The sequence below is a fragment of the Platichthys flesus genome, chromosome 20 (assembly GCF_949316205.1).
Source record: "Platichthys flesus chromosome 20, fPlaFle2.1, whole genome shotgun sequence".
Classification (NCBI taxonomy): Eukaryota; Metazoa; Chordata; class Actinopteri; order Pleuronectiformes; family Pleuronectidae; genus Platichthys; species Platichthys flesus.
In genome coordinates this window covers 9,863,558-9,888,493 of record NC_084964.1, presented here as the reverse complement: position 1 = coordinate 9,888,493, position 24,936 = coordinate 9,863,558, and the positions used below count along the sequence as shown (strand labels likewise).

General features: G+C 40.8%; 3 protein-coding genes across 6 annotated transcripts in view; 1 reads left to right on the top strand and 2 right to left on the bottom strand.

The window, feature by feature from the left end:
• Nucleotides 1-279: 279 nt before the first annotated feature.
• kat7b (K(lysine) acetyltransferase 7b) lies at nucleotides 280-10,672 on the bottom strand. The gene is made up of 14 exons (XM_062378602.1): nucleotides 10,487-10,672; nucleotides 7,947-8,097; nucleotides 7,601-7,849; nucleotides 7,418-7,500; nucleotides 7,151-7,234; nucleotides 6,527-6,625; nucleotides 6,284-6,394; nucleotides 5,373-5,564; nucleotides 3,519-3,608; nucleotides 3,202-3,342; nucleotides 3,011-3,104; nucleotides 2,364-2,510; nucleotides 2,136-2,242; nucleotides 280-1,346 (listed from the first exon to the last, which is right to left on the bottom strand). The coding sequence occupies exons 1-14, from the start codon at nucleotides 10,502-10,504 to the stop codon at nucleotides 1,245-1,247; spliced, it is 1,668 nt and encodes a 555-aa protein (XP_062234586.1). The 5' UTR covers nucleotides 10,505-10,672; the 3' UTR covers nucleotides 280-1,244.
• A 752-nt stretch (nucleotides 10,673-11,424) lies between these two features.
• LOC133975829 (alanyl-tRNA editing protein Aarsd1-like) lies at nucleotides 11,425-18,574 on the top strand. 3 transcript variants are annotated; one of them, XM_062413837.1, is made up of 17 exons: nucleotides 11,425-11,585; nucleotides 11,742-11,855; nucleotides 12,051-12,117; nucleotides 12,237-12,335; nucleotides 12,687-12,776; nucleotides 12,887-12,949; nucleotides 14,953-15,081; nucleotides 15,259-15,418; nucleotides 15,495-15,552; nucleotides 15,638-15,794; nucleotides 15,919-16,035; nucleotides 16,344-16,474; nucleotides 16,572-16,638; nucleotides 16,823-16,914; nucleotides 17,006-17,060; nucleotides 17,153-17,247; nucleotides 17,668-18,574. In XM_062413837.1, exons 1-17 carry the CDS (start codon nucleotides 11,551-11,553, stop codon nucleotides 17,804-17,806), a joined length of 1,668 nt encoding a protein of 555 aa, XP_062269821.1. In that variant the 5' UTR covers nucleotides 11,425-11,550; the 3' UTR covers nucleotides 17,807-18,574. The 3 variants fall into 3 exon arrangements, with proteins under 3 accessions (XP_062269821.1, XP_062269820.1, XP_062269819.1); XM_062413835.1 differs by lacking the exons at nucleotides 11,425-11,585; nucleotides 11,742-11,855; nucleotides 12,051-12,117; ... (1 more) ...; nucleotides 12,687-12,776; nucleotides 12,887-12,949 and adding an exon at nucleotides 14,037-14,153; XM_062413836.1 differs by lacking the exons at nucleotides 14,953-15,081; nucleotides 15,259-15,418; nucleotides 15,495-15,552; ... (6 more) ...; nucleotides 17,153-17,247; nucleotides 17,668-18,574 and adding an exon at nucleotides 13,105-13,320.
• myof (myoferlin) overlaps nucleotides 18,575-24,936 on the bottom strand; it is a 26,683-nt gene continuing 20,321 nt past the window's right edge. For both annotated transcript variants that reach the window (XM_062413833.1, XM_062413834.1), the window contains 18 exons: nucleotides 24,700-24,865; nucleotides 24,540-24,616; nucleotides 23,504-23,515; nucleotides 23,317-23,415; nucleotides 23,090-23,218; nucleotides 22,414-22,569; nucleotides 22,233-22,324; nucleotides 21,947-22,117; nucleotides 21,697-21,845; nucleotides 21,365-21,504; nucleotides 21,173-21,261; nucleotides 20,993-21,088; nucleotides 20,683-20,824; nucleotides 20,447-20,546; nucleotides 20,178-20,371; nucleotides 19,730-19,839; nucleotides 19,415-19,562; nucleotides 18,575-19,279 (listed from right to left, as the gene is read on the bottom strand). In XM_062413833.1, coding sequence (XP_062269817.1) covers nucleotides 19,241-19,279; nucleotides 19,415-19,562; nucleotides 19,730-19,839; nucleotides 20,178-20,371; nucleotides 20,447-20,546; nucleotides 20,683-20,824; nucleotides 20,993-21,088; nucleotides 21,173-21,261; nucleotides 21,365-21,504; nucleotides 21,697-21,845; nucleotides 21,947-22,117; nucleotides 22,233-22,324; nucleotides 22,414-22,569; nucleotides 23,090-23,218; nucleotides 23,317-23,415; nucleotides 23,504-23,515; nucleotides 24,540-24,616; nucleotides 24,700-24,865 — 2,109 coding nt within the window. In that variant the 3' untranslated portion in view covers nucleotides 18,575-19,240. The remainder of the gene's footprint in view (nucleotides 19,280-19,414; nucleotides 19,563-19,729; nucleotides 19,840-20,177; nucleotides 20,372-20,446; nucleotides 20,547-20,682; nucleotides 20,825-20,992; nucleotides 21,089-21,172; nucleotides 21,262-21,364; nucleotides 21,505-21,696; nucleotides 21,846-21,946; nucleotides 22,118-22,232; nucleotides 22,325-22,413; nucleotides 22,570-23,089; nucleotides 23,219-23,316; nucleotides 23,416-23,503; nucleotides 23,516-24,539; nucleotides 24,617-24,699; nucleotides 24,866-24,936) is intronic.

Here is a 24,936-nt window from a genome sequence, read left to right as displayed (position 1 = left end):
CCAACAGGTGTTAAGAAACCTTTCAAAGTTAATCGACGTACGTAGCTTGACTTTCCACTTCAAACTTCAGTGTAATCAATTATTTTCATTCAAATATGTTTTAAAAAATACTTTCCAGTCAAAATATTTTTTGTTTTCTTAAGGCATTGAGTTTAAATTCTGAGCATTAAACTGCCTTCACTTTCCTTTCACTCTCAGGGAATAAGGGAGAGACATTCGTAGGCCTGATGGGAAGAAGCATCTCCAGTGGTGGTAAACACAAACAATATCTGAATCGTATCAAAATAACAATGCAGCTTTATTGATATTAAAAAATATCAAATCCATAATACACATTAAACAGCTATGCTCCAAAGTACAAGGCAAAGATTATCCCATTAAACTGTTTTCTGCTTTTGTTACAGAGTCTTTGACCAGAATAAATCCGTCTGCAACAACCTCCGGGGTCGATGTTTCAGAGAAACCACACAAGCAAGGTATGATTGTATCCGTATATAAAAACCTGAGGTTGCATTATTTCAATGTGCATTCTCGCAGTGGTATCGGCAATATTTCCATCTGGTTCTCAGCAAATTAAAAATATCTGAATCCATTATTCCATTATTTGGCAGGTTCATCTGAGGAGTGGATCCGAATCCTGTATTGACGGAGTTACGGGGGAAGAAAATACACCTGACTATGATCTATACAATTCTACACCAAAGAAGATGCTGCATATATCTGATTCCTTGAAATACACTCTGCTTGCAGCTTCAGTTCATGCCAACGACGACTGTAATAATTCCAAACTCAAGTAACGACCATCTTCAAAATGCACATTTCTTAAAAGAAATAAAAAATAATAACAATCTGCCAAATATAGGTATGTTTTCGTTTCTTTTTTGCAAGAGTAAAGCAGAACATTCATGTTATCCACCACACTGGACCATTTACCATATAACATTCAAAGCTTGGTTGACAGTTTTAAAACAAACAGGAAAAACAGATTTTCTAGCATTGACTGTTTGACGATATCTCGGTAAAGAATCATCAACTTGGAACGTATGGTGTTTAAAATATGAATGAAACTAAAATATAAAAGTTAAAAAAGTTTCATGACAAAAAATAAGTAGATTTAAGCAGGAGAATAAAAAAAAAAAGCTGAAAAAAACCCACTGATTTTTATTGACAGTTCAGAGGTCGAGGCTACTTGTGGCTGGTGAGGCTGGAGGTGAGTTCATTCAGTAGCCTGAGGTTCTTAGTGCTCATGTCCCTTTGGGGGGGGTCCACTTTAGGGAGCTCGGGTCGATGGTCTTGTTGCTGTTGCCTCGCTTGATCTCCTTCGCTTTCCACTCGTCAATCAGGTCCTGAGAGGAAGAGAAGGTCGGAGAGTGAGCAGTCAAAAGCAGGGACCACATTTTTTCATAATACGGCGATGATTCTTTTTAATCTTCATAAAAGGTTGAATTTTTACAGATATATTAAAAACGACATCAGAAAAAGTTCCACTAAGGTGCGTTCTAGTTATATGACCTGATCTACAATTAAATGCTTTTGATTTTCAATTAAAATGTGTGAATTTTGCAAAATGAACTCACATTAAGCACAGATAAATAAAGCTGGACAATGTGTCTCCACTTCCTGCTGTTGTGCAAAATGAAGCCAAAATATCTCGGTAACACAGGTGCCACATCCTTGCGCTTCTGACGCCAGTTTGAGCCAGAGACTACTCAGTAGCGAGCAAGGAGTGAAGCCACGGCATCGAAGTCCCGCTAATATACGTGCTCGACCAACCGCGAGTCGGGTTCAGCTGTCAATCATGACGATTCACCCCATTTTCACAGCATGAAATAAACAATAAAAACCAACGCTACCAGATTAAGTAGCATTTGGACCAAGATAAATGTGATAAGTGTTATTTAAAATAACTGAAACATCTTTGAGAAAATGTATTTTACAATTTTTGGAAGCAGGCAGGATTTATGATCGACACCATATCCAGCCCCCAGGGGGCGATTCAGATGATTTGGCTTCACTTTCAGGAACCTGACAAGTTGTCTGTCTTTATAAACAGTCCATGATATTAACATGTTGTAACAATCACACATCTTAAGGAGATGATAAGAGCCACAGAGGCTGATGAAGCAGCATCTTACCTGTCGCTTCAACACCAGGTGTTTTCCCTTCCAGTACTTGAGCATCTGAAGAGACTGCAGGGTGCTCACTATGTCCACTGGATTCACTGCAGTTTCCTGACTGATCTCTGTGCATCACACAAATACGACAAGAATACGTTGCAATATAGATCTTCACAAACAGCAGCAAATTACCAGTTAAACTTTAAGCTGGAAGGTTTTTGAGAAACTTGAGTTCTTTGTTCTCACCTTTGATGGAGATCTCCTTGCCTTGAAAGTTGTACATGTATCTGAGTAACACTTCTTTCCAGTAGCTACGGTAGCTGATGAGGCCCAGATCAGAAAGAGGCCTCTCTGGTGAGCCCACCTTCTCTTCCACTTTGGACAGCAGGTAGCCTAAACAACAAGAGAACTTCGAATGAATCCTAATGATATTCATAATCAATCTCTGATGCTATGGACTGTGTTGACAAGTCATATTTTATATACAATTAACGATGCAGTTCATAACTGAATTTATAATTCCCTTTCTTAGGTCTGACAGAGAAAATGTTATGGGAGACCTTTGGCAGTGACATCTTATGGGAATTTAAGCCTGTGTAAGGACCTGTGGTCATCTTTAATTTATACAAGCAAAGCCTCCAGCAGAACAAGACAGTCTCAGTTGTCATCTCAACTTACCTCAGCTTTCCTTGCTGAGTTCTCAGTTTTTCAGTCTTCACATTTAGATATCAGGTCTTTTCCTTGTAAATATTTGAAATATGACAATATTGAAACTGACTAAAAAATGTTCCCAATCGGTGATTGACCATTTTATTTGGGCTGTCAGTCCTCCTTCCAAATATTGACATAGTAAGCAACAGAAAAAATTAGGAATACAAATATCATGTACATACTGAAGTCAATGAGCATCTTGCCAAAGCCCTGTCTCATGTACTGAGGCATTGTCAGGATACAGGACACGTTGTAATTCAGGAAAGAATTCTTCTCCTTGAAATCAAAAAAGGAAAAACATTTTAGATGGTTCTGTACACAAAAGTTAGAAACCATTTTATCCTGTAAATGTGCATCATAAATCTCCATTTACCTTAGAAAAGTATCCCACTAAATGGCAGCCAGTGTTGTCGGCCTCGGTCATGACGTAAAAGAGAAAAGGCTCCACATCGTAATACAGCGTTTTGTGGTCCAGGAAAAGTTTGGCAAGTAAACACAGGTTCTGGCAGTAGATCTGGGAATAAATTATTTCATTATAGTCACTTATTTGACTCTAAGATTATTAGTTAGATGTCACTCTCAGTGATACTTGCTTTACAGATGAATATAATTAAACAGATGTATACAATACAATACAAAAACCAGATGGAGTTTAGATAAGAGACATTACTATGTCTGGGTTTTTCTTACTTTATTCTTTTTGCCATCTACTTCAAACACGGATATTGCTCCTTTTCTGTAAACTTCGTCTCCTGGAGGATGCTTCCACACACACTTTGCCTGAAAAAACACACATCAGTATTATTATTTAAATAGCTCAGTAACTGTGACCAGATATGACAAATACATTAACATGAAGGGGAGAATTAAGCATCAGCACGCAGTCAATTTCCTATTAAATAAATGTTCAAAGGTTTTGCCGTCACGCAGCCTGTATTAACACCTCCCAACCGCTAGGTGCCAGTATTGCACCATAGACCGGATGCCAAACACCATTAAATAATAATAAGAAGGAGCCCGCCTTCCGGGCCGCTCGCAGTTTCCCGCATAGATATATATAAAGTCTAGATGTCGCGGCCAACGGAGTCGAACGGCAGCTCGCCCACCCATAACATTGTGTTGTAGTGGTACGTACTTTTTAAATAACCATAACTTGCTAAATTCTCAACCGATTTTTAAACGGTTCAGTTTGTTACATACGTCAGAGATGTAGTTATGACACTGCCTACTTATGAATAATTATGTTATTTTCTAAAAAATAGAATAATGTTCTATATAGGTACAAGATTTCCCTTTATATACATCAAGAATTTTTTTTATTTAAAAAGTACATGTACCACTACCAACACAATGTTATGGGTGGGCGAGCTGCCTGTGGCAAGATGGCCGCCATGTGCGGACGTTCCACTCCGTTGACCGGAAACGCGGATGAGACATCTAGCCTTTATATATATATATATCTATGTGAATCTCTACGAAGTGCATCCGCACAAGTGTAATGGCAATGGCATGTCCCCTGTCTAAAAATCTGAAGGCACGGGCATTTCAGCCCACATTGGGAGAAGCCTATGGATTAGTTTTGAATAAGGACCGTGCTGTGTGCACTTTATGTCTAGAAAGTGTGGTTTGCCGAACATCCAGCGTTAAGCGCCACTTTGAGACAAAGCATGAAAATACGCTCAAAGACCCGGCAGACAAGGGAGAATCCATCAGTCGTGCTGTGTCCAGGTATGGGAAGCAGGCCAACTCTGAAAATATTTCCCTACTGCCAAAAACCACGGGACTGAGGCAAGCTTTCGCATTGCTCACTGCATTGCGAAGCATGGAAAGCCATTTACTGATGGCGATTATATAAAGGAGGCTTTCCTCTCTAGCTCAGAGGTAATGTTTGAAAGACTACCAAACCAAGAGACAATCAAATCCAGAATCAGAAACATCACACTGACTGATAGCCATCATTGTATTTGTTGCAGGGTCTATACATGTGTTTGCATATGTTGATGTTTGTGCACCTCTTTTCCTCTGACTCAGATGTTGATGTTTTCATGAGGGCAAATTCTTGTATAGCCCTAGTACTGTTATTTATGTTTGACCTGCTTTTGTCCACTTTGGACAATTCCGATGCAATACTTGTTAATGAGTGACTGAAAGCAGTGTTTTGAAATGGTGTCAGTGCAATCTGTCATGGGGTGGGGAAATTCTGAATGTGAGTGTGGCTGGTGGGGTTAATGAAAACATATTGTCATAATGAGAAAAAGATTCTTTTAAATGTTGTTCTATACATATAGCCAATATGGATGAATTAAAATGACGTGTCTGTTGGATATAAGAATGTTGTTCAATAATAAAACTTAATGTTTAAAAAAAAAATTATACGGCACACTTATTAACAAGAAAGTTTCACTTTGGCACTTATTGTGGAAAAGGTTGCCGACCCCATAATAGGCATGATATATATATAAAAGATATGTACATCTAATTAATAATTATTTTTAACCTTTAAGTATGAACTATCGCTCAAAACAAAAATAATCTGCTTCTCACCATGTGTCGCCTGAGGATGGTCTGGCTCTTCATGTACTTGAGGCAGAACTCGCAGACGTAGAGGCGACCCAGACGTGCGTACTCCTCAGGATAGGGGGAGTGGTACCAGGTGTCCAGCTCATAGCGGCCAAACAAGATGGTTTTGATCATGTTGCTGCCCTCTGTGATTTGACCCTGGATACGCAGCTTCTCCTGTCAGACGGTAGACGAGAAGGAAAACCTTGTAATTGCTGAGCTTAGCATGTCAACTCGGCATGTGCCTTTAGCTTTGTCTGTTATACATTAAAACCAAACATTGATATAACAAGGGCTGGATTTTTACATGTGCAAACAGCAGCAAAAAATAAAAAAAGGAAGATAACATGAGGATTCACACATTATCACACACCTGCACCTGCTGAGTGAAACAGAATAAAACAGACTAACAAGCCTTAACCTAGATTTTGGAAACCAGAAATATGAAGTTGTCGACATGAGACCTTCAGTAGAGATAAGATGCTAAGATGCTACTGATGTACCAGGAATGTAGAGCTTGAGGCGCAAGGGTAAAGTGTTTAATGTCTATATTCTTTAAACATTAAACCTGTCACCTTTTTGTTAAAATTCTTGTTATCGGCTAACAGTAAATTATGGGAATCCTTAACATGTGTGATAAGGTGCTAACTGAGTGACACTTAGATGTTCAGATAATTAAACAAATACAGAAATCGAAGGATGTAAAGTATGATGAGAATGGGTTCTACCTTACAGAGAGGCAACACAGCAAGTTTCCCCAGTTATTATTACTACCTTAGTTCAATTTTAAAAAGCAGAAAATGATATATCAGTTGATATTAATGACAAGTCACTTTAGTTTAGGACGTCTTGTTGCAGGAGTAATACTGACACAGAGACATGAAACTGCTCATTACCAGGTCTTCAGATGCACGGGCCTGAGCTTTCCTGAAAAGTTCCAGATCATATTCACTGGTGATGTTCTCCAGCAGAGGTTCCCTGGTGTTGCCGTGCGTCTGCCGATGCTCCTGTGGATCAGTCAGGAGGTGGTATAGAGGTGAGAGAACATACCAGCAACAGTATGTAATGCAATACTGATAATAATAGTACATTGTGGAGTGGAAGCAAATGTGCGACTGCAGTGATTGCCAGTGATGTACCATGTGCTTTTCTTTCTGCTCCTTCGGCAGACCAGAGTTTCGCCCCTTCCTGAGCTCAGCCACCTGCTCTTTGTATTTGCTCTGTTTCGATGTTGGTGTCTGAAAAGCAAGACAGAAATACAGAGCATTAGTCATGGTCATGGGTAGATAAGAAAAGCTGTTGTCTATCCGGCACTGATCAGACAATGTGTGTTTTGTAGATATTAAAACGCAGGGAGCACTGTGTTGCCTTTATTTTAGAAGCCTACACTGTGCTGCAAGGTTGTTTTTTTGTGTGTGTTGCTAGGCAACCACCGAATCTGTGATTTTATTGTGCAGTAAATTCACAGATCTGTTCATGTTTTTTTAATATACACATGACATGTTGAGGACACTTGCTCTGGATCTGAGAGTGAGAGACACAGACAAGGAGAGAAAAATCATGTTGGAGTACTGATTTGCCCCTAAAATGCATAAGCATTGCACAGAATGCTTATTGCCTGTATAATACAACGGGAAAAAGAAGCACGTCACTGGAACACTGCACACTGTCTGATCTGGGTTTTAATCGTGCAGCCATATGTATGATTCCTGATAAAAAGTCAACATAACTGATGGCGCAAAGCTTTAAAAAAAAGGAAGTACCTGGTGACGAGTTGCATGGCGTGAGTGGTTTTCTTCCTGTGCTTTCACCTCCTCTTCTTGTTTCTCACGACTGACAGCTTTCACCTGAAATGACGAGGCAAGGATGGATTACAGTTTATACAAACATTTTTCCTTACTTCTCCTTTAAAAAGAGACACACACTGTAAATGGCATCATGTAAGAGAGATGTATTAATATCACATACTAATTGGATTTTATCGTGAAGGGATAAAGGAAATACAAAATAAGTATTTTCAAGATAATCACCTTGCATTCATCAGCAGAAAGATTGTGGTAAAGAGGACAACCTGATACAGCAAAGTGACGTTCATGTTTCCCTGTGAGGTGACCTGAGCAAACAGAAAAAAGGACGTTATAATATCCCAGAATACAAATCAAAATCAATAAAATTCCTTGAAGAAAATTTGTACAAAGGCAGAGATTCTTTACCAAGTGAGTTACACCCCGGCGTGGGGCATTTCATGTTGAAGTTGTAGGTCTCGTGACAGCGGCGGCGCTTGGGTCGATGGGAGAGGTCTTTATCGGAGTCCCTGTTGGCTTGGTCTTTGGCCTGGCTCTCATCGTGAGACGCGTTGGGGCTGGAGATGTCCAGCTCAGATTCGGAGGACGGGGCATTTCCCGTGGGCGTCAATGGCGGAGATTCGTCATGGTCCGCAGCTCGTTTCAAGTCTGGAGCGTCTGAAGCAATGGGAGTCAGACAACCACCACGTTGAGGAAACAGCCGAGATGACTGAAGGAGATTGTGATACATTTATATTACATGAACAGGACCCACCCTGAGAGCTTTGGCTAAGGCGTGTGGAGGCTCTGGTGAGACGCTGCCTCTTGGACATGTTTCCATCACTTTCTGAACTGTTGGTCTGCTCTCTTTCAGCGGAGGAGTCTGAGTCTTCAGTTCCATCTGAACCACTCCCAGGCATGTGTCTCTATCGGGGGGAAAAACTTAAATGAGTCTTCCTACATGGATTCCTAATAATCATGGTATAAAAACATTAAAGCGAATGTAGATCTCACATCATAACACTGGGGTCTGGCGTACAAAGGTGGTTCAAGGAGGTGAGCTTGCTCATACATTCAGGTACACTGAATGTACCTGAATTCAGTCTAAACCTTTGTTAATGCAGTGGAAAGCCTTTTCCACTGCTGTTATCCAGCTCTCTTAAATCATGAGAGACCAGATATCTGATAGCTGCTGGATGTTAGTTAGATCTGTGGCGAGGTTAGGCTAAAACGTTAAATGGTTAAAATACATGTCACTATAGTTAGCAGTTGCCACTTCTGAAAGAGCAAGTGGCATTAGGTTAATCAGGTAATCCTACACTTCCAACGGATCAGTAGCTCGCCTGTTGGGCACCTCAAAAAACGGTTATTATTGTTGATCTAGCCGGTGTTCAAGTTTAACTGGGGATCATGGCAACTGGTGATATGATGTCTTTATTCCAGATGTTACTGGTTGGTTGCAGACTCGGTCACAGATTCATCATTTTCCCAAAGCGCCTGTTTCTGAAGTGCGGTGATCTACTGACAGTCTTGTTGAAAAAAAAACTTCACAAGTTAATGGTGAATTAAGTTTTATCTTCTGGACTGATGACGATCTCATCACGCCACCGAGCCACTGAGATGTTGGGTGCGCTTCACCTATGCTGTTGATTTTCTTTATCCAGAATGTTAGTTTGGCTGGTCGCAATCATTTCAGACTTATAATTGGTAAGTTGCTTACGATTGACATGTTCATAAAGATTCTGTATGAAGAACAGGATAAGGAGGCAATTCTTGGTCTTGATTCTGAGTATGAAATCTCTGACGCTGAGGACCTAGACTTTGTTCTCAGGATCAAGATGGAGTTGTGGGTTTATGTTGGAATCCAGCTCTCCTAAATGGAGAAGGCTCATTTGACGACATGTAGAAGATGATTATTCTGTGTCATCTAAGGAGCCTTCTCCTAAATGAAGAAAGAAGAATAAGCTATACATGAATATAGCAAACAAATCACCCAGCCATGCATGAAATCACACAGGAAATGAATATGGGTCATTGTTTACCCATGTTGTGCATTAGAAGGGGTTTGCATAGCTTGTATATCAAAAGAGTAAAGTGTGGAAGAGCATTTGCTCTTCTACAATGAACATGGTATGCCATCATAAGGAGATTTTTTCCTGTGCGTACCCCATGTAGAGGAATCAAGCTGCGACAGGAGGACAAATGAAACTTTACCCATCCAATAAAAGTACATTCACCAACTTTACTCCAAAAAACACCTCACGAGCTTCCACCTCATTGATGTGAGGGATGTTTTCATAGGACACATTTTGGGTGTTTGTGCATTGTTGTGATCACCAGCGTCAAACAAAAGCACTTTGCGTGGAGCTGTCCACGGGTGTGTCTTCTTCATAACTCCCTGTGTCTCCTTTGAACGACAAGCATCAGTTTGTAAAGCCTGTTATTATGGATGCACGTCAGGTGTTATACATCTGACAAAGTAAAACACGCTGTTGAAGCTCAGTGGCATGATGAGATCGTCATCAGTCCAGATGCAAATACAACGTTACCATGTCGTTTCCAATCCCGTTCAAGGATTTTGTTCTATATCTATTTTTTTATCCATATGATTCTTTTTGTTGCCTCAACGTGATGCTGAGACGGACACATTACATTAACTCGTAAAGGGTTTTTGTTTGAGGTTTATTTCAACGAGACCTTCAGTAGATCACCGCACCTCAAACACAGGCGCTTTGGGAAAATTAGGAATCTCAGACCGAGTCTTCAACCGACCAGCAACATCTGGAATAAAGACATCATATCACCAGTTGCCATGATCCCCGGTTAAACTAGAACACCGGTAACATTCGCCATTAACGTTTTCCCATACGGCTAATGGGCTGTAGCACCAAACTGCACAGACAAAACTGTGAATTCAGGGTGCAGTGCACGTTGGTGAGATTGTCTATCAATGTTATTGATAACTTAATCATTTAAGGGGAAGTAATGGGGTATTGTGGTGCGTTCGGCAAACACGGCGCCAACAAAGCGTCGTTTTATTCCAATAATATACACGTTCATTTGTGAGATTGGGCTGAGCTGCTAGTTACCGCCCAACTGGATTTCTTTATAAACTGTCTCCAGAATGAGTGTAATTGAAAGTGACTGATATCTATGATAAACACGCTCTGTGTGCACAACTAACGTAACCAGCACCAGGCGTTTAGCGTGTTAAATTGGCGGATTATTGAATGGAATATGGCGGAACCCTGTCCCTGGCCGTCGGTGCTAATTTAGCTAACGTCTCCCTCCTCAGCGACCTACATTTGTTCTTACCTGTGGTCTGCGCGGCATTTCTCCCTCGATGCTCGCTAATCCCAGTGAACTAGAAGAAAGGAACGCGATAAATCTCCCGGTACTAAAGTTACAAAAAATGGGAAGGAAACTAATTATTGATTTTTCATCTTTTTTCTAGGGACTAGTTTGTGTGTACACAGCGTTGCCAGGATGTGATCGCGCCACATCCTTCACAGGCAGAGCGGGGAATTGTAGTTCCGGTGAGAAATCTGTTGCCCGGTGAGCCTCCAGAACAGCAGGGGGCGACACTGTACTGCTAGAGGAGATTTGCATTGTTCTTCAGATTGTATATAAAGATATATTTCTGCAAATTATATATATCGTATGTTTTAATGTATCTATATTATATAATAAAATAAATTGAATGTGCTGTAAATATGTGCTTTGTCCCACCTCCCCAAAAGAGTTTAATCTTTGGATACACAATATCACAATGTCCCCTTCAGCTCATAACATGTAGTGTGTGAATGTGGACTAATTGAAATAATCCTGATTTAACTCACCTGAAGTTACAAATGTTTGCACTGTGTATTTTTTCTGTATTAATATTCAGCCCAATTCTGATTTATTATGACACCTCCATGTCAGCTGATTCACACAATTATACATTTATTGATTTATTAGTGTAGTCAAAATAAAAAGGGGGCCCAAAAAAAATTCCAACCCATAAGTACTTTTTTGTACTTTTTTAATTAATTTCTATATAATGCTTTTTCTTCATTCCCAAACCTCCCATTTGTTGCCATGTCCATTTTGGTTCACTGTCCCCCTGCCCCCCCATGTTAATCACCCATGCAGTCGGGGGTGGCTGAGGTATTGGAGACACCAGAAAATGCATCTGTTTTCCCGAGAGTTCCACAGACAGACTATAAAGGGAAGAGCAATTCAGGCAGCAGCTGATACCAAATGCTCTATAAATAGCCAGCAGGGCCTGGTCACTGCATTGGAGCGCACAGCCCGAACGCACGAGCCACATACTTTGTGCTCTTACAGTCGGAGGAGTAAGAAAGTAGTTTCTGTTTTAGCTTTGTGTAGGAATTAGAATGAACAAGCCCAAAATTGTCAGACCAGAGGAGAGGTAAGTGCTGCCAGTCTCTTCCCTTTACTTCACTAATCATGACCAACACATTTTCTTCTCTTTACAAATCCTTTTGTTTATGAAGACTCCTACAGGAAACTAACACGAACGCTCATATATCATATTCCTAACTTTTATTTGTCTGTGTGTTAACAGCCAGCCAGCACATGTGGTGTGGTACGACAGAAAGAAATACGTCACCCTCAACTTCAGGGTGCAAAAACCCAAAGATGTCCAGGTCGAGTTCCAGCCAGACAAACTGGTCATGTAGTGAGTTATTAGTTTTTTTCATTTCTCTTGCTTTCTCCTGTGAGATACTTATTGTAACAGGGTTTTCTGAAACCCTTTTTAAATCAATTGTGAAATCTCGACGTGGGCAGTTGTCTGAACTATAGAATGTTGCAACTTGTGTCCACGTTGTGCTGACTTGTTAACCTGAACCCCCAAATCCTGTCTTACAAACAGCTGCAAGAATGACACAGATGATGTGTTCTACAATGAGCTGTACTTCTACGACAAAATCCAGATCAATGTAAGTGTCTCATTTTTAGGCATGATGCAATATATATTCATAATTATATGCTGAAATATACATTCATTGGGATGCTGAATATAGGCTAAGCATGTTTCCAAATATTTGCCACTTGAAAGGACTCCAGAGAAAGAGTCTATGACCGCAACATCCACGTCTTGCTGAGGAAGATGAGGCCTGATCATGCATGGCCGCGTCTCCAGAAGGATGCTGCCAAAGTAAGTTTAACCTTGTTCCACAATTACTTTTGAAAAATCTCATTATCTTAACAGAGTTTGAAGAATTAGAACATTGAAAATTATAGAAAAATCCAAGTCATATTTTTACAAATAGTTCAAAATGTTGTTTTGCACGTGAAGTCCTTGAGGGGGGAGTAGGTGATGGTTGTTGTGAGTTGTGCGTGGGTGTTAGTCTCTGTCCTTGATGTGTGTTCATTCCCATTTTTGTGAGAAGCAAGAAAAAAATGGTGGACGGGTGTGTGAGAGTATAAACTATAAGTCCAGTGCTCCTCTTATAGCCTCTCCAGGCCATATACACATTTGAATTGTGTTTTGCTTTGTTCTTTTCAGGCTAGTTGGATTGCTGTTGACTTTGACAACTGGAGGGACTGGGAGAATGAGGAAGATGACGGAAAGGAAGAGTACGACAGATACATGGACGTAAGTGACGTAATAAGATAATTCTGATAATGTTGAAAAGCTTGCATGAACAAATATTCATGTTATCTTTCTGTGTGTGTCATTGTCGTGTTCCCCCCCCCCCCCCCCAGATTATCCAGGACATGGCTTCGAATAATAAAGGACAGACACCAGACATGGGAGACCTTAGCGATGTAAGTGCAGAACTCTTATAGACAAATAACACAAAATCCTACACAGCGTACATTCATTCAAAGTTATATTTTTATGATGTGATGCAGATTGGAAAAAAACATAAAGTATTTATGAAATGATGATATTGATCTCGTCCTTCCCTTCTCCTCCACAGTCTGACTGAGACTCACTATCACCCAGAGACCTTCTCCACTGTGTTTGCTGAAGCTTGTTATATTTGTGGATGACGTGATGGTTTGATCCCCCAAATACTGTTTTTACACAATGTTCCATTTTCTATGAGATTATTTATTATTTTTGTCCACTAAAACTGACGTTTCATTGTCAATTTAAATAAAAATCTATTTATATCAACTGTGATTTGGTGTTTGGGTGCTTGTTGTTATATCTTTCATGTCAACAAGGACGCAAATAAAGAGCTTGATACTGGAGCGTGAGGATGGGAAAAACAAAGAGGCAAAGCAATTTAAAAAAAACTAATTTGCTTCAATAAAATAAAAAGATTATACGCACAATCATATATGTGCATTTGTCTTTTTAATTTGAAAGCTTTCAATTAGATCTATTCTTCAATGCAGTTTGATGGGGTTTTGTCATGTTTCTTTTAGCTCCACCTCAGCCAACCCTGATAGTGGATGAGTGATGTGTTATTTCCCCTTATTTGATTCAGTTCATTAATTTATCTAAAGATTATTTTAAATACAGATATTTTTTCATATCTCAGAATGGGCAGTGACATTTTCTACCACTATTTTGGATGGAGTTGGTTGGATGCAACCCAGGTTTTGTGTTAGCCTATGTACAATCGTGTTTTGTACACATTTATTATTTTTAAATGTTTATAAGAAAAGTGTTTTTCTTGTCGAGGACTTTTTAGTAAATTGTATTAATTTTTAAATTTTTATTAAACACATTTTAATATATTTATTTTATTAATTTTGTTATTCTATTCCATTCAGAAAGAAAGAAAGTAAGAAAAACAAAAGGTTCGAGAAACCGAAATACCATCCAGGCTACCGAAGTAGTGAAAAATAAAGAAATTACCTTTTAAGTCGATGTTACTCAGTTTGGACCATATCAGTACCCGTACTTCCCTGACAGCTGAACATTCAGTTTCGTTCTGGCTCGTGCTGCAGCAGAGTTTTTACTCAGGAACTTTCCACTATGGCTTTTCAGTGTCAACGGGACTGTTACCTGCAGGAGGTAGGGAACTGTCGATCAGAGATAAATTCACAATACGTGAAAACATCAGGCGGAAGTTCTGTGCAGACCAAGTTAGCGTGGTGGCTAAAAACAGCTAGCTAGCACCGAAGCTAACTGGACAGATATGTTATCATGAAACCACAGACGCTTCTGTCACTGTTACACGGAGGTACATTGCAGGGATGTCAGTAATGTCATGTCAGTAATGTCAGTAATGAAGTAAAAACATATGAATCGGGTCTGTTCATTCAGTGGTTATTAAATCCAGTGTAAACTCAAGACATTCAGCTCAGCAGCTGATGAAAGGGATTTCTATTCAGTGTAAAAACTATTATGTACTGTTATTACATAATAAAATAAAACTAGTAAAAGTGACTAGATTGGTTATAGTCGAGCGCACAAGGTTATATTATATACAAGTATATATTAAACCTGTAAATAATGTTAATTACAATGAAGTTCCCGAATCTTATAAAATATATTAGACATTTGCTACTAAACACGTACACACATAAAAAACAACAGTATTGATAATGAGGTTGTCTAAAAAAACATTTCTTTGACCATGAAACGTTAGAATTTCACAAACACATGAGGTCAATTATTACCAGAGACATAATCTTAAGCGTATACATGTTATGGCTGTTTGAAACAGATAGAGCAGCTATAAACATACGTATATAAACTTGGCCATAAGGCTGCACAATCACTTTTGTTCACGCCACTCATTACATCACAGTTCATTTCCACTCTTCCCACAAGGAGTGAGTTTTCATTTCATTTCCTTTCTGTCCCGTAGTTTGACACCTCCGTCGTTTCCTGCTGTGCCGCTGAGTTAAAGCAAGAAGTCAATGGAAAGAAAGAAACTGTCAAGGGCTTCAACGTCAAGCTCCAAGACACCATCTTGTTTCCTGAGGGAGGTGGACAAGTATGCTTATTTCTTTTTTAATATCTATCACCTTTTCAGATTTCTATAAGAAGACCAGGCCACCAGCGAAATTATAATAATGTGGCTCCTTTGGAAATGTCTTGTTTCAAAACCCCTAAAGTCATAGGGTGTAACATTACTCTGAAGTGTCTCATGGTATCTTGTTTCTTCCTTCAGCCGGACGACCACGGGCTGATCGGAGATGTCCCCGTTTTGAGGGTGACGAGACAGGGACCAGATGCCGTACACTTTGTGACCTCCCCCCTGGAGGTGAGCCAGGAGGTGCACGTGAAGGTGGACTGGGAGAGGAGGTTTGACCACATGCAGCAACACTCAGGTAAAGGGTCAATAAACTGGGACTGACCATATATTGTTTTTAGACACTAGATTCACTTCTTCTTTCCTTCTCTTAGGTCAACATGTGATCACAGCCTTGGCAGATTCAATGTTTGGATTCAAGACCACATCCTGGTAATTCACCCTCCACAGATCCATTTCCCTGTAAATGTTAAAGACCAGTGAGTTTATTTGTCTCCTTTGGGTGTTTCTTCTTCAGGGAACTGGGGCGTCAGAGAGGCACCATTGAGCTAGACACTCCCTGTGTGAAGCCTGCGCAGCTCCAGGCTCTGGAGGAAGTTGTTAATGAGAAGATCAGAGCTCATGTTCCTGTCACTGTTCAGCTGCTCTCTATAGACGACCCCGGTGTGGAAAAGGTACGTGTGTTCCACTTATTTTGCATTCAAAGGCCAAAAAGTGAAGATCTTTGATTCTGTTACAACACTCTATCTGTTAGAACTATGATTTGACATAAAGTGTTGTGTGATGGGTTTGAACAAGGCGAGGAGTCGCGGGCTGCCAGAGGACCATGCCGGGCCGATTCGGATCATCGATATCGAGGGAGTCGATGCCAACATGTGCTGTGGGACACACGTGTCCAACCTCAGTCACCTACAGGTGAAACGTCACACACAGGCTAATACACAAACACATAGTTTAGATGGTGTGCTGTTTGCTTTCTCGATTGTCAGTTTTTGTTCCTTAATTGATTTGTTCACTCCCTGTGTTTCTCCCTTTCTCTGTAGCGCACATAAGACACATCATTACTCTGTCTTATAAACTCATTTAACCGTGCAATTCAGTGGCTCATGTGCATCCATTTAACTGTATATATTCTGTTTACAGAATAAAGTAAAGCTTGTAAAAAATAATAATTTTAGTAATCAACTCATCATCTGCTTCAACTTGCTTTATCTGTATTTTAGGTTATCAAGCTACTGGGAACTGAGAAAGGAAAGAAAAACAAAACCAACCTGATCTTCCTGGTGGGAAACCGAGTTCTGAAGTACGCTGAGAAAAGCTACAGCACAGAGCGCTCGCTGGTTTCTCTCCTGAAGTAGGTTCAAAGTGTAAAGGATAAATATCAGCAGTATATAATCCAATGGATACAGGAAGTTTAAAGTGGACACAATACTTTTGTCACTGTTTAACAGGACCGGGCCTGATGAACATGTTGAGGCGGTCGACAAGTTGCAGAAATCTGGAAAGCTGCTACAGAAAGTAAGAGAATCTTCATGAATGTTAATTTACTGCTCATACTGATGGTTGAGAACTCAATAACAATCATGTGGTATTCATGTTGCTGTAATTGCCAGAAGAGGTCATTAACTATAGTGGGTTCCTTTAAATGACAAACAGTGTATCACAGGGCAGATCGACTCTCTAACCATCTCATATTTTGCAGACGAACCTGTCACTGCTGCGAGACATGGCCGTCCTCATTGCTCAGAATTTTAAAAACGACCCCCAGAGAGGAAACTTCTTCACCTTGCACAAGTAAGAAATTCACAAGGGCTGTTTTTTATGTACAGCAGAATACACTGTCCTCATACAACTACAGAGAAAACGTTTGTTTTTCTTTCTATAGGAAGGAGGGGGACAATGAGTTCATGAATATTATTGCCAATGAACTAACTACTGAGGTAAGATCATAACCCTTCCTGCTTAATTCTAGGTGTTCACACAATCCCCAGTGAAATATGTTTTATTGAACCTTCCTTTTGTCCACTCGCAGGAAACCTTGGTTTTCCTCTCTGTTGGAGAAGAAAAGGGACCTGGTTTGTTTCTACTGGCTGGACCCAGTGGACAGGTGGCCGAGATGGGACCCCGGTAAGAGACACCAACAAGTACTTCTTTAGCTTCTACTGCTACAAATGATGTAGGTCGGTGCTGTATCGCTGCTTTTAGACATGCACTGAAGCCCGGACATTTTCCTGAAGTTATCTAGATATTTTTCAGGGGGGCTTTATGTGAGAACGCAAATGTCAATCAATTGTTCTGGACATTTTCCAGAACCTCTCCTAGCAGCCCCTCTGGTAAAATCCATTTGAGAATACAATAGGAAGGCACCCACAAATAATTCAACTTTGAAAGAGGAGATTTGAGAGCTTTTGGTGACATCGCTGTTGATATGCTGTAAACACGCAATTTTCCACAGAAGTATTTTTACGTCTTGCCTCTTGTATACCCTATATACATTATCCCAGAGTTAATGTCTGAAAACCATGTCTGTTTCATTGTGTTCTCCAGGGTGTTGGAGATGCTCCAAGGGAAGGGGGCAGGCAAGAACGGACGTTTCCAGGGCAAAGTCAACAGTCTGGCTCGGAGAGGAGAGGTGGAGGCTTTACTGCAGCAGAACTGCAAACATCACACCTCAGAGGAAAAATAAAGCCGACAATACAGAAATTAAAAACTGGACTTGATGGTCCTAAATATTCATATTTTGTGATAAACACGAAAGGATGGGTAAGGGATTAATCATCCATGTGACTGAAGCCGGACTTTTTCCTGAAATTATCTAGATATTTTCTATGCGAGAACGCAAATGTCAGTCAATTTGTTCTGGACATTTTCCAGAAAGTCTCCTAGCAGCCCCACCTGGTAAAATCCATTTGGGAATATTTCTAAATTGATTTCAAGTGAGTGGGCGTGTTGTTTCCCAGTAGTGACTGACGTGAAACTAGAAGAATACAAATATCTCAGGATGAAAAAGAGGAGCCATATATGTAGAAGACACCCACAAAGAATTCAACTTGGAAAGAGGAGATTTGAGAGCTTTTGGTGATATCGTCTCTATGCTGTAAACACGTGATTTTCCACTGCAGTATTTTACGTCATGCCTCTTGTGTACATTTTCTTGGACTTTAGTACAACACGTGCTGTACATATCTGAACATTTAATGTAATTTGCTTTCAATATTCATTTGAAACCTCATCCGTCCAATTACAAGTCTAATCACAGAAAATACAATTTGAGTTTTTTGTCCCCCACTCAGGTTAACTACTACATGTTGGAGGTGAATTTACTTTTAACTGCCTTGCTCAAGGGCATCACAAACTGCAATTTAAAAGATAATGTGAAATCCTGCTCCTCACACTGCTGTTCGACACACGAATGGACTTTCCCATGGATAAATAAATACAGACACCTGATGAATATTTTGTATATTATTTAACAGAAGATAGACACATTTGACATGACTGTTGCTAATAAAAATCTTTGGCAGGATTACATTGAGAGACAAAGATGGTACACCCTGGTACACTGTAATGCTGTCTAATAGAACTGGCAGAATAAAGTGATGAAACTATGGTGAAACTTTCATTAGATGTCACCTCGTGTACAAACATCGTGCATTAATATTATAAACCTCTTATTTCATTGTGCAACCCAGTAAAATTTTACAATCGAATACCAATAAAAACAGTTGAATCAACTACTTGTTGCACAGTGTGTTTACATTTTTTAAATTGTAGTTTATGACAGGACTGTTGTACTAGATTGCATTACAGTGTAGAGGAAGATCAATTTTGTGAGAGAGTGCGCTTAAAGCAGTGGTTTAGAAACAAATCGTAGATGTCCAGTTCCTTCGGTCATACAAATATGTCACAGTTCAGCGGGGTAGACAAAGAGTTTACGGTAAAATGTGTAGATCTAATAGTGCAACAGTGCAAACGTGCAAGCACCCCCTTCCCTAAAACAAAAACACTTAAGGCATAAAAAACAAAAAATATATGGAGGTGTTTTGTAACTGTGCTCAATGGGATCCTGGAGACATTCCGATTCGTCCTTTTCAGTTCCTGCTCCTCCTCCACAGTAAATCTATGCGTATGGCTTCACTATCTTCATCGAGATGTAGTTCTGAAAAAAGGAAAAAAGAAGCAATCAAACCAGCACACGCCACAACCTCACAATTATCCTCTGCCACACAAACCTTACAGCGTTCAGAAAAGTGCCCTTATGATTTCAGAATATATGAGCAATGCCTGTCCTTACCGGCAATGAGTACAACAGGATGGCGAGGAAGAGAATCACTATGATGAGGATGAGGAGTCCGATGAAAAGCCACTTGAACCGTCTCCAGATGATGAACTTCATGGTCTTACATGGGTTGGTGAACCAGAAGAAGGAGGTCTCTGGGCGTCTGGAGAATTACAGCCGGAAAGGGGCATTAGTCTGGAGAGAGACTTTTCTTACAGAACCAATCTGCACAATGTTTTCCATTAATCCCCTTCACAGTCAACATTTTGCTGCCACAGTTTCCTAAGGAGCCAAAACTTTTGTTTCACATTCATTCTACCGAGTTCTTACTTGGGAGGATCCAGTTTTGGGTTCATGTTGGGTTCGTCTCGGCCTTTGGCTGCAGGTCTCTCATCGGCATCTGCTTCAGGTATTATTTCCAGTGTCATCTCCACTTTACCCTACAAACACAGATAAATAAGCATGACACAACAAAACTAATAGCAATGAGGACGTCTGAAACACCAGGCTTCATAGTGTAAATTAGACTTAGAATTAATGAATATGAAAACGCAGGATTGGGGGCAGAGTAACGTCTTCATTCCAGAAAATGTTGATGTTAAATCAAAAGTGTCTGTGATGTCATTTCAAAGTTCTCGCAACAAATAAAGTCTAAGACTGAATTTCCTCGTGATCCACCGGTTATTGCTCATTCGTTTCGGTTTTGAAGATACTTTCCTTTAAAAAAAAACAATGAAAAAGAAGCAATCTGTGGGTTGTTCTTTGTATTCATACTTACACCCAGCACCTTCTTTCCATCCTGTTCAATGGAGCAGGGCCACCAGCCTTGCACTGACTTCTGCGCAAACAGAGACTTGGCGTTCTCCGGCTTGCGGGGGTGTCCGATGTCCTGATCGTTCATCATCTCCAGAGAGCACTTCTGTGGCGTCTTCGCAGGAGGAACCAGGTCGCGCAAATCCAGCTCCACAGTGCCTGGGATCCCAGAGTATTATGTGGTCAGGTTTTGTAATGTCTCCAGGTAAATGCTACCTAAATGTGGTATCTTACCGAGGTAATCGTCTAATGAGAATTTGTCGTTATCCCATATTTGGACGATTAGCTTGGGAGGAATCCTGAACTCTGTTTTGTCAAGACTCCAGAAGTTCTCCTGTTGAAAATCATGTGAACACAGGTTTTAAATTATTAATTTCAGCAATACAGATACAACCGATACTTTATCTTTACCTATGTGAGGGATATTTTCAATTCATTCTAAAATGGTCAATAGTTCAGATGAACCTCACCTTCTGGGACACGAGGCAGAGTTGTTCAGCAGGCAGATACTCAAAGGTGAAGACGAACCTCCAGTTAAAGTTACCGTCCCCGTCCAGAGACCTGTAGTGGACATCAGTCTTCTGCTTGTCGTCCTCCATGCCTGGCATCCAGCTGGGACAAGGGATCAACAGGTCATTTTCCCTGTCCACTTCCACAGTAACCTTCCACTACACTTTTACTTCAAAAGTCAATAAAGTATAATCAATATAAAAAGCGTGGAGTTTACTGTAAGGCAAACTTTCAGAACATATCAACTTTACGTGTAAAGGTAATACATACCCTTTGACATAGATGTCGCTCATGTGTTCTCCGGTGATGCTGGTCTCATCTAAAGTCACGTCGGTGGTGTTCCAGATGACAGCGCGCAGGAAATACCTGAACATCACACACAGTGGATGTTAGTCCTCTGGAATCTGCTGGGACCAGTGACAACGTACCTCAGAGCTGCACGGCACTCACCTCTTGGGCTTGCGGGGTGTGATGTCAAACGGAGGACCAGGGATGCCGATGCTTTTGGGGAAGACATCCACCCACATCTGAAGCTTGCCCTACAGCAACACAACATGCGTGTTACTCATAATAGCGGCATCAACAGTGTCAAAGTGGACGTGCGTTGTGCAGATACAGTGTGTGTTAGCTGTGACACTGAACCTGCGAGATATTCGGCTGGAAGGTGCTGTAAAGGGTCCGGGTCTCCACATGCTCGGGGACGACTCCCTGCGTTCTGAGCACGTGCAGGCAGAGTCGTTCCCGCGCTGGACCCAAGTATTGGTGGACTTCCTTGTTGTTCTCTGGAGGTGATGAGATTTGCACCTTCATTAGACTTACAGTAGATCATACCCATCAAAGCAGATGAGAGGAAACGATTCAACAAAACAAGTTAGCATTCTGTCAATACATTAAGATTGCAATAGCTGTTTTAATGCCCTGTAGTGCAGTGCAATCAAGATAAGCATCAAATCCATTTTATTCATTGACATTACCAAACTGAGCCAGTGTGTAGTCTTTGCCGTTGAAGGTCAGCGAGTTGCCGTTGTCTTCGGTCCGTGGTTTGGACAGGCCCTTGAGACGCGCCAGGTTCTCCAGGATCTGAGACGGCTTCAGCTGGTCCCTCCACTGGTTAATGCCAGAACTAAGACGGCAACAGAGATACGTCCATAAGAGACTGATCATGACCGACTGTCTGTTTTCTTCCTCAGCCTTGATATCACCCTGGCCCCTGGAGTTCCTTACGTGCAGTATGTTTGTGGCAGGCCGCAGTAGGAGTTGTATCTGGACAGGAAGCGATTCTCCAGGTCAATCACCGTCTCGCCGACCTTCTCGTCACGGGAGAGGAGATCATAGTCATAGACGCAGATCTTCAAGTCCTTGTCCTGGGGCAGGAAACACGTCATCTCAAACATCCTAAACCAACCCAAAAAATAAAGGGTTTGACAAGTGAGAAGGTTGAACAGACTTCAATTTGATATTATCTATATTATTTCAACGCTGTTTAACATTGTTCATCCCTAACATGTACCTTCCAAACACAGGGTCGATGGTGTTGGGTAAGTAATGGTCTCTGTCGTCAATCGTGTTCTTTCCCAGTGTTATCTTCATGTACGGATCACACTGAACACAAGAGGGACGAAAAGTTAAAGCAGCAGGTGGAGACTGGTGTGTTGACTTTTATCACTGGTAACATTTAGATTCATTCTCACTTTGCCGTTATTGTCCTTGGGCTGCAGGTCTATGGCCTGGACCACATAAAGCCTGACCAGACACTCCTGAGGTCCACTGTCTGGCAGCTCTCTGAACTGTCGGATTGGAGCAGTGACACCTGGGTCGTCTGACAGAGGATACATCTTGAATGAACCCTGTGGGGACAAGGAACACACGAGAAGAAGAATTGACTCGACTTTTACAGCTTTGTACATGTTAAGAGCTGGATTTCTCTCCGGTGGATAATATAAAATATTATAAGCAAAGAAAAAATGAATTTCTTACAAAAAAAAATAATAGCAGGGTATCTAACCAAGTGTTAGGGCCCAGTTTTACATCCGGCACCAAGTAGCACGAAGCACAATGCAAGGGTCTTTGCTAGTTTCAGTACTTTTTTCTTTTAGCAGCCATGCTGATTCAATAGTAAATGGACTATAAATTCTGGTGTTGGTCTTAAACAGAGGTGTGGTCAGGGCGCTCACCTGGCCTTAAAAGGGAATTGGAGAGGGCAATCTGATTGGCTTATAGCATGTTACGCCCGAAACAAATAGTGATTAATTAACAAAGTGCAACCAACAATTATAATACCCACACTTGGACATGCCCAAAATGCACTAACTCCACTAATAGACCCTTAGTTTAAACAGTCTTTGGTTCTGAATGGTGCCAAACTACCTTTAACTCTCCGACCACTGTGGGGTCTTCGTCTCCATTTTCATTCTTCCCTCGCAGCAGTTTGAAGGTGCTGCAGAAATCTGTCAGCCCTCTGAATTCTGGGACTTCTTCCAGTTCACATTCATACACCTGAAAATGGACATGGCACGTTCAAGTGGTTAATGGCTACAGAAAAAGAGCATCTGTACAATAGGCAACACTTAGTGATGCTCACTATTTACACTTACTTTGAGGGTGTCGTATCCTTTCTTGATGTACGGTTCACATCTCTCCTCGTCTCCAGTTGAAGCATAGAATTTGCTCCACCAGTCAACCGTCTCTTTTTCCTGATGATTGAATTGCCCATGTTCAATATTCACATGTTTAATTCCCTGCATTTTGTGTGAGAATCTGAAATGTCTTGTCAACTCTCACCTTCTCTTCAAGCTTTGGAGGAAGGAGATGCATTGGACACAGAACATAAAAGTCACTTAACAATCACACCTATATACAGAACATACATTCAAGGTGAAAATATTGACAAGAAAGTGAAATAGTAAAATATGGGGAAGGTTGGAGAGTAGATCACAGCTGTAATTTCACATTGAAAAAAAAAAAAAAAAGTAAAACAAGGGCGTAACATGGTGAATAACTGAGTCAAGGCCTCCAGGCCTGTAGGGGTCACTGAATAACACCACCTCTCCCTTGAAGTACAACATGGCATTGGGGATTTTCTGGTATTCGTGCCCGTCATGAGTTTAATTTGGCCTCAATGTAGTTTTTCCATATTAATTTTAGTAATGGAAATCAGACAAAGAAGAGTAGAATCCCCCTGTCACTCATATCGTAGCATCAATTCTTCACTGACAGATTTCCAGTCTGACACTTGGAAAAACACTGATGCCCTTTCAGTCTCTTTCCTCTCGTGTGTAACATATTTTTTTCTTGTGAATGTTAAGCTAAAAAGCCTTAAGACCAAGGTAAATAACAAAACAAATCTCCTATTCCATGTGTGTGACATGCCATGTTACACCCCTGCTTTGATCATTAAAATGTGCTCATTCATTAGTGACAATTAAGTACAATTTCAGTTATTTCGACGATTCCCACATAACAACATCGAGTCATTATCAGGAGGCATACGCAGCTTGCTGTAGCGGTGTTGATTAGGTGATCTCAGCCTGCCGGTGTCATTGGTACCCAGCCACGTGAATTAGAAAGCTATAATAGGTAATCATACATACAAATTGGGAGGTAGGAGAAGCCATTTTGTTGACAGCAGCAGACATGCTGTACATGAACTGTAAGGGTGATACAGTTTAAATTTGACTGCAAAATTTCATAGTCAAATTTTTAGGAGCTAGTTAACTGATGATTTAGTTTTTTGGGGAAAGGGTTAAATACAAAGTTACTTGTAAAAATCAGCACCAAGGATTAGCGATCGGTTGTGGTAGAAGGAGGTGGAGTTTACCTTAGCTTCTAGCAGTGGTCTGTTCTCGCCCATGTTAATTGAAAGATGTTTGCGAGTGGAAGCCGTCATCAGGGACACTGTTGATGATAAGAGGACATTACAGCCAGTCATCTTCTCTCAGAGGCGTTTGTCGTTTCATTTTTTTGGAATGCTTCCTTACTTTTGTTAGACATAGCTCCTTCTGCGGTGATGATGTTTGGGTCACATCTGAACTCCTCCAGAGAACCGATGGTGCACTGACCCACCACCGGCTTCCTGCCAAATGGACGGTGATCGATCACCTTCAGGACAATGGGAGGTGTGTACATCTCATCCTTTGGCAGGAGCTGGAAAGAGCAATTGGAGAAGATGTCAAGAGAGAAAAGCAGAATAGAGTTTTTTTATCCTTGGGATTTAT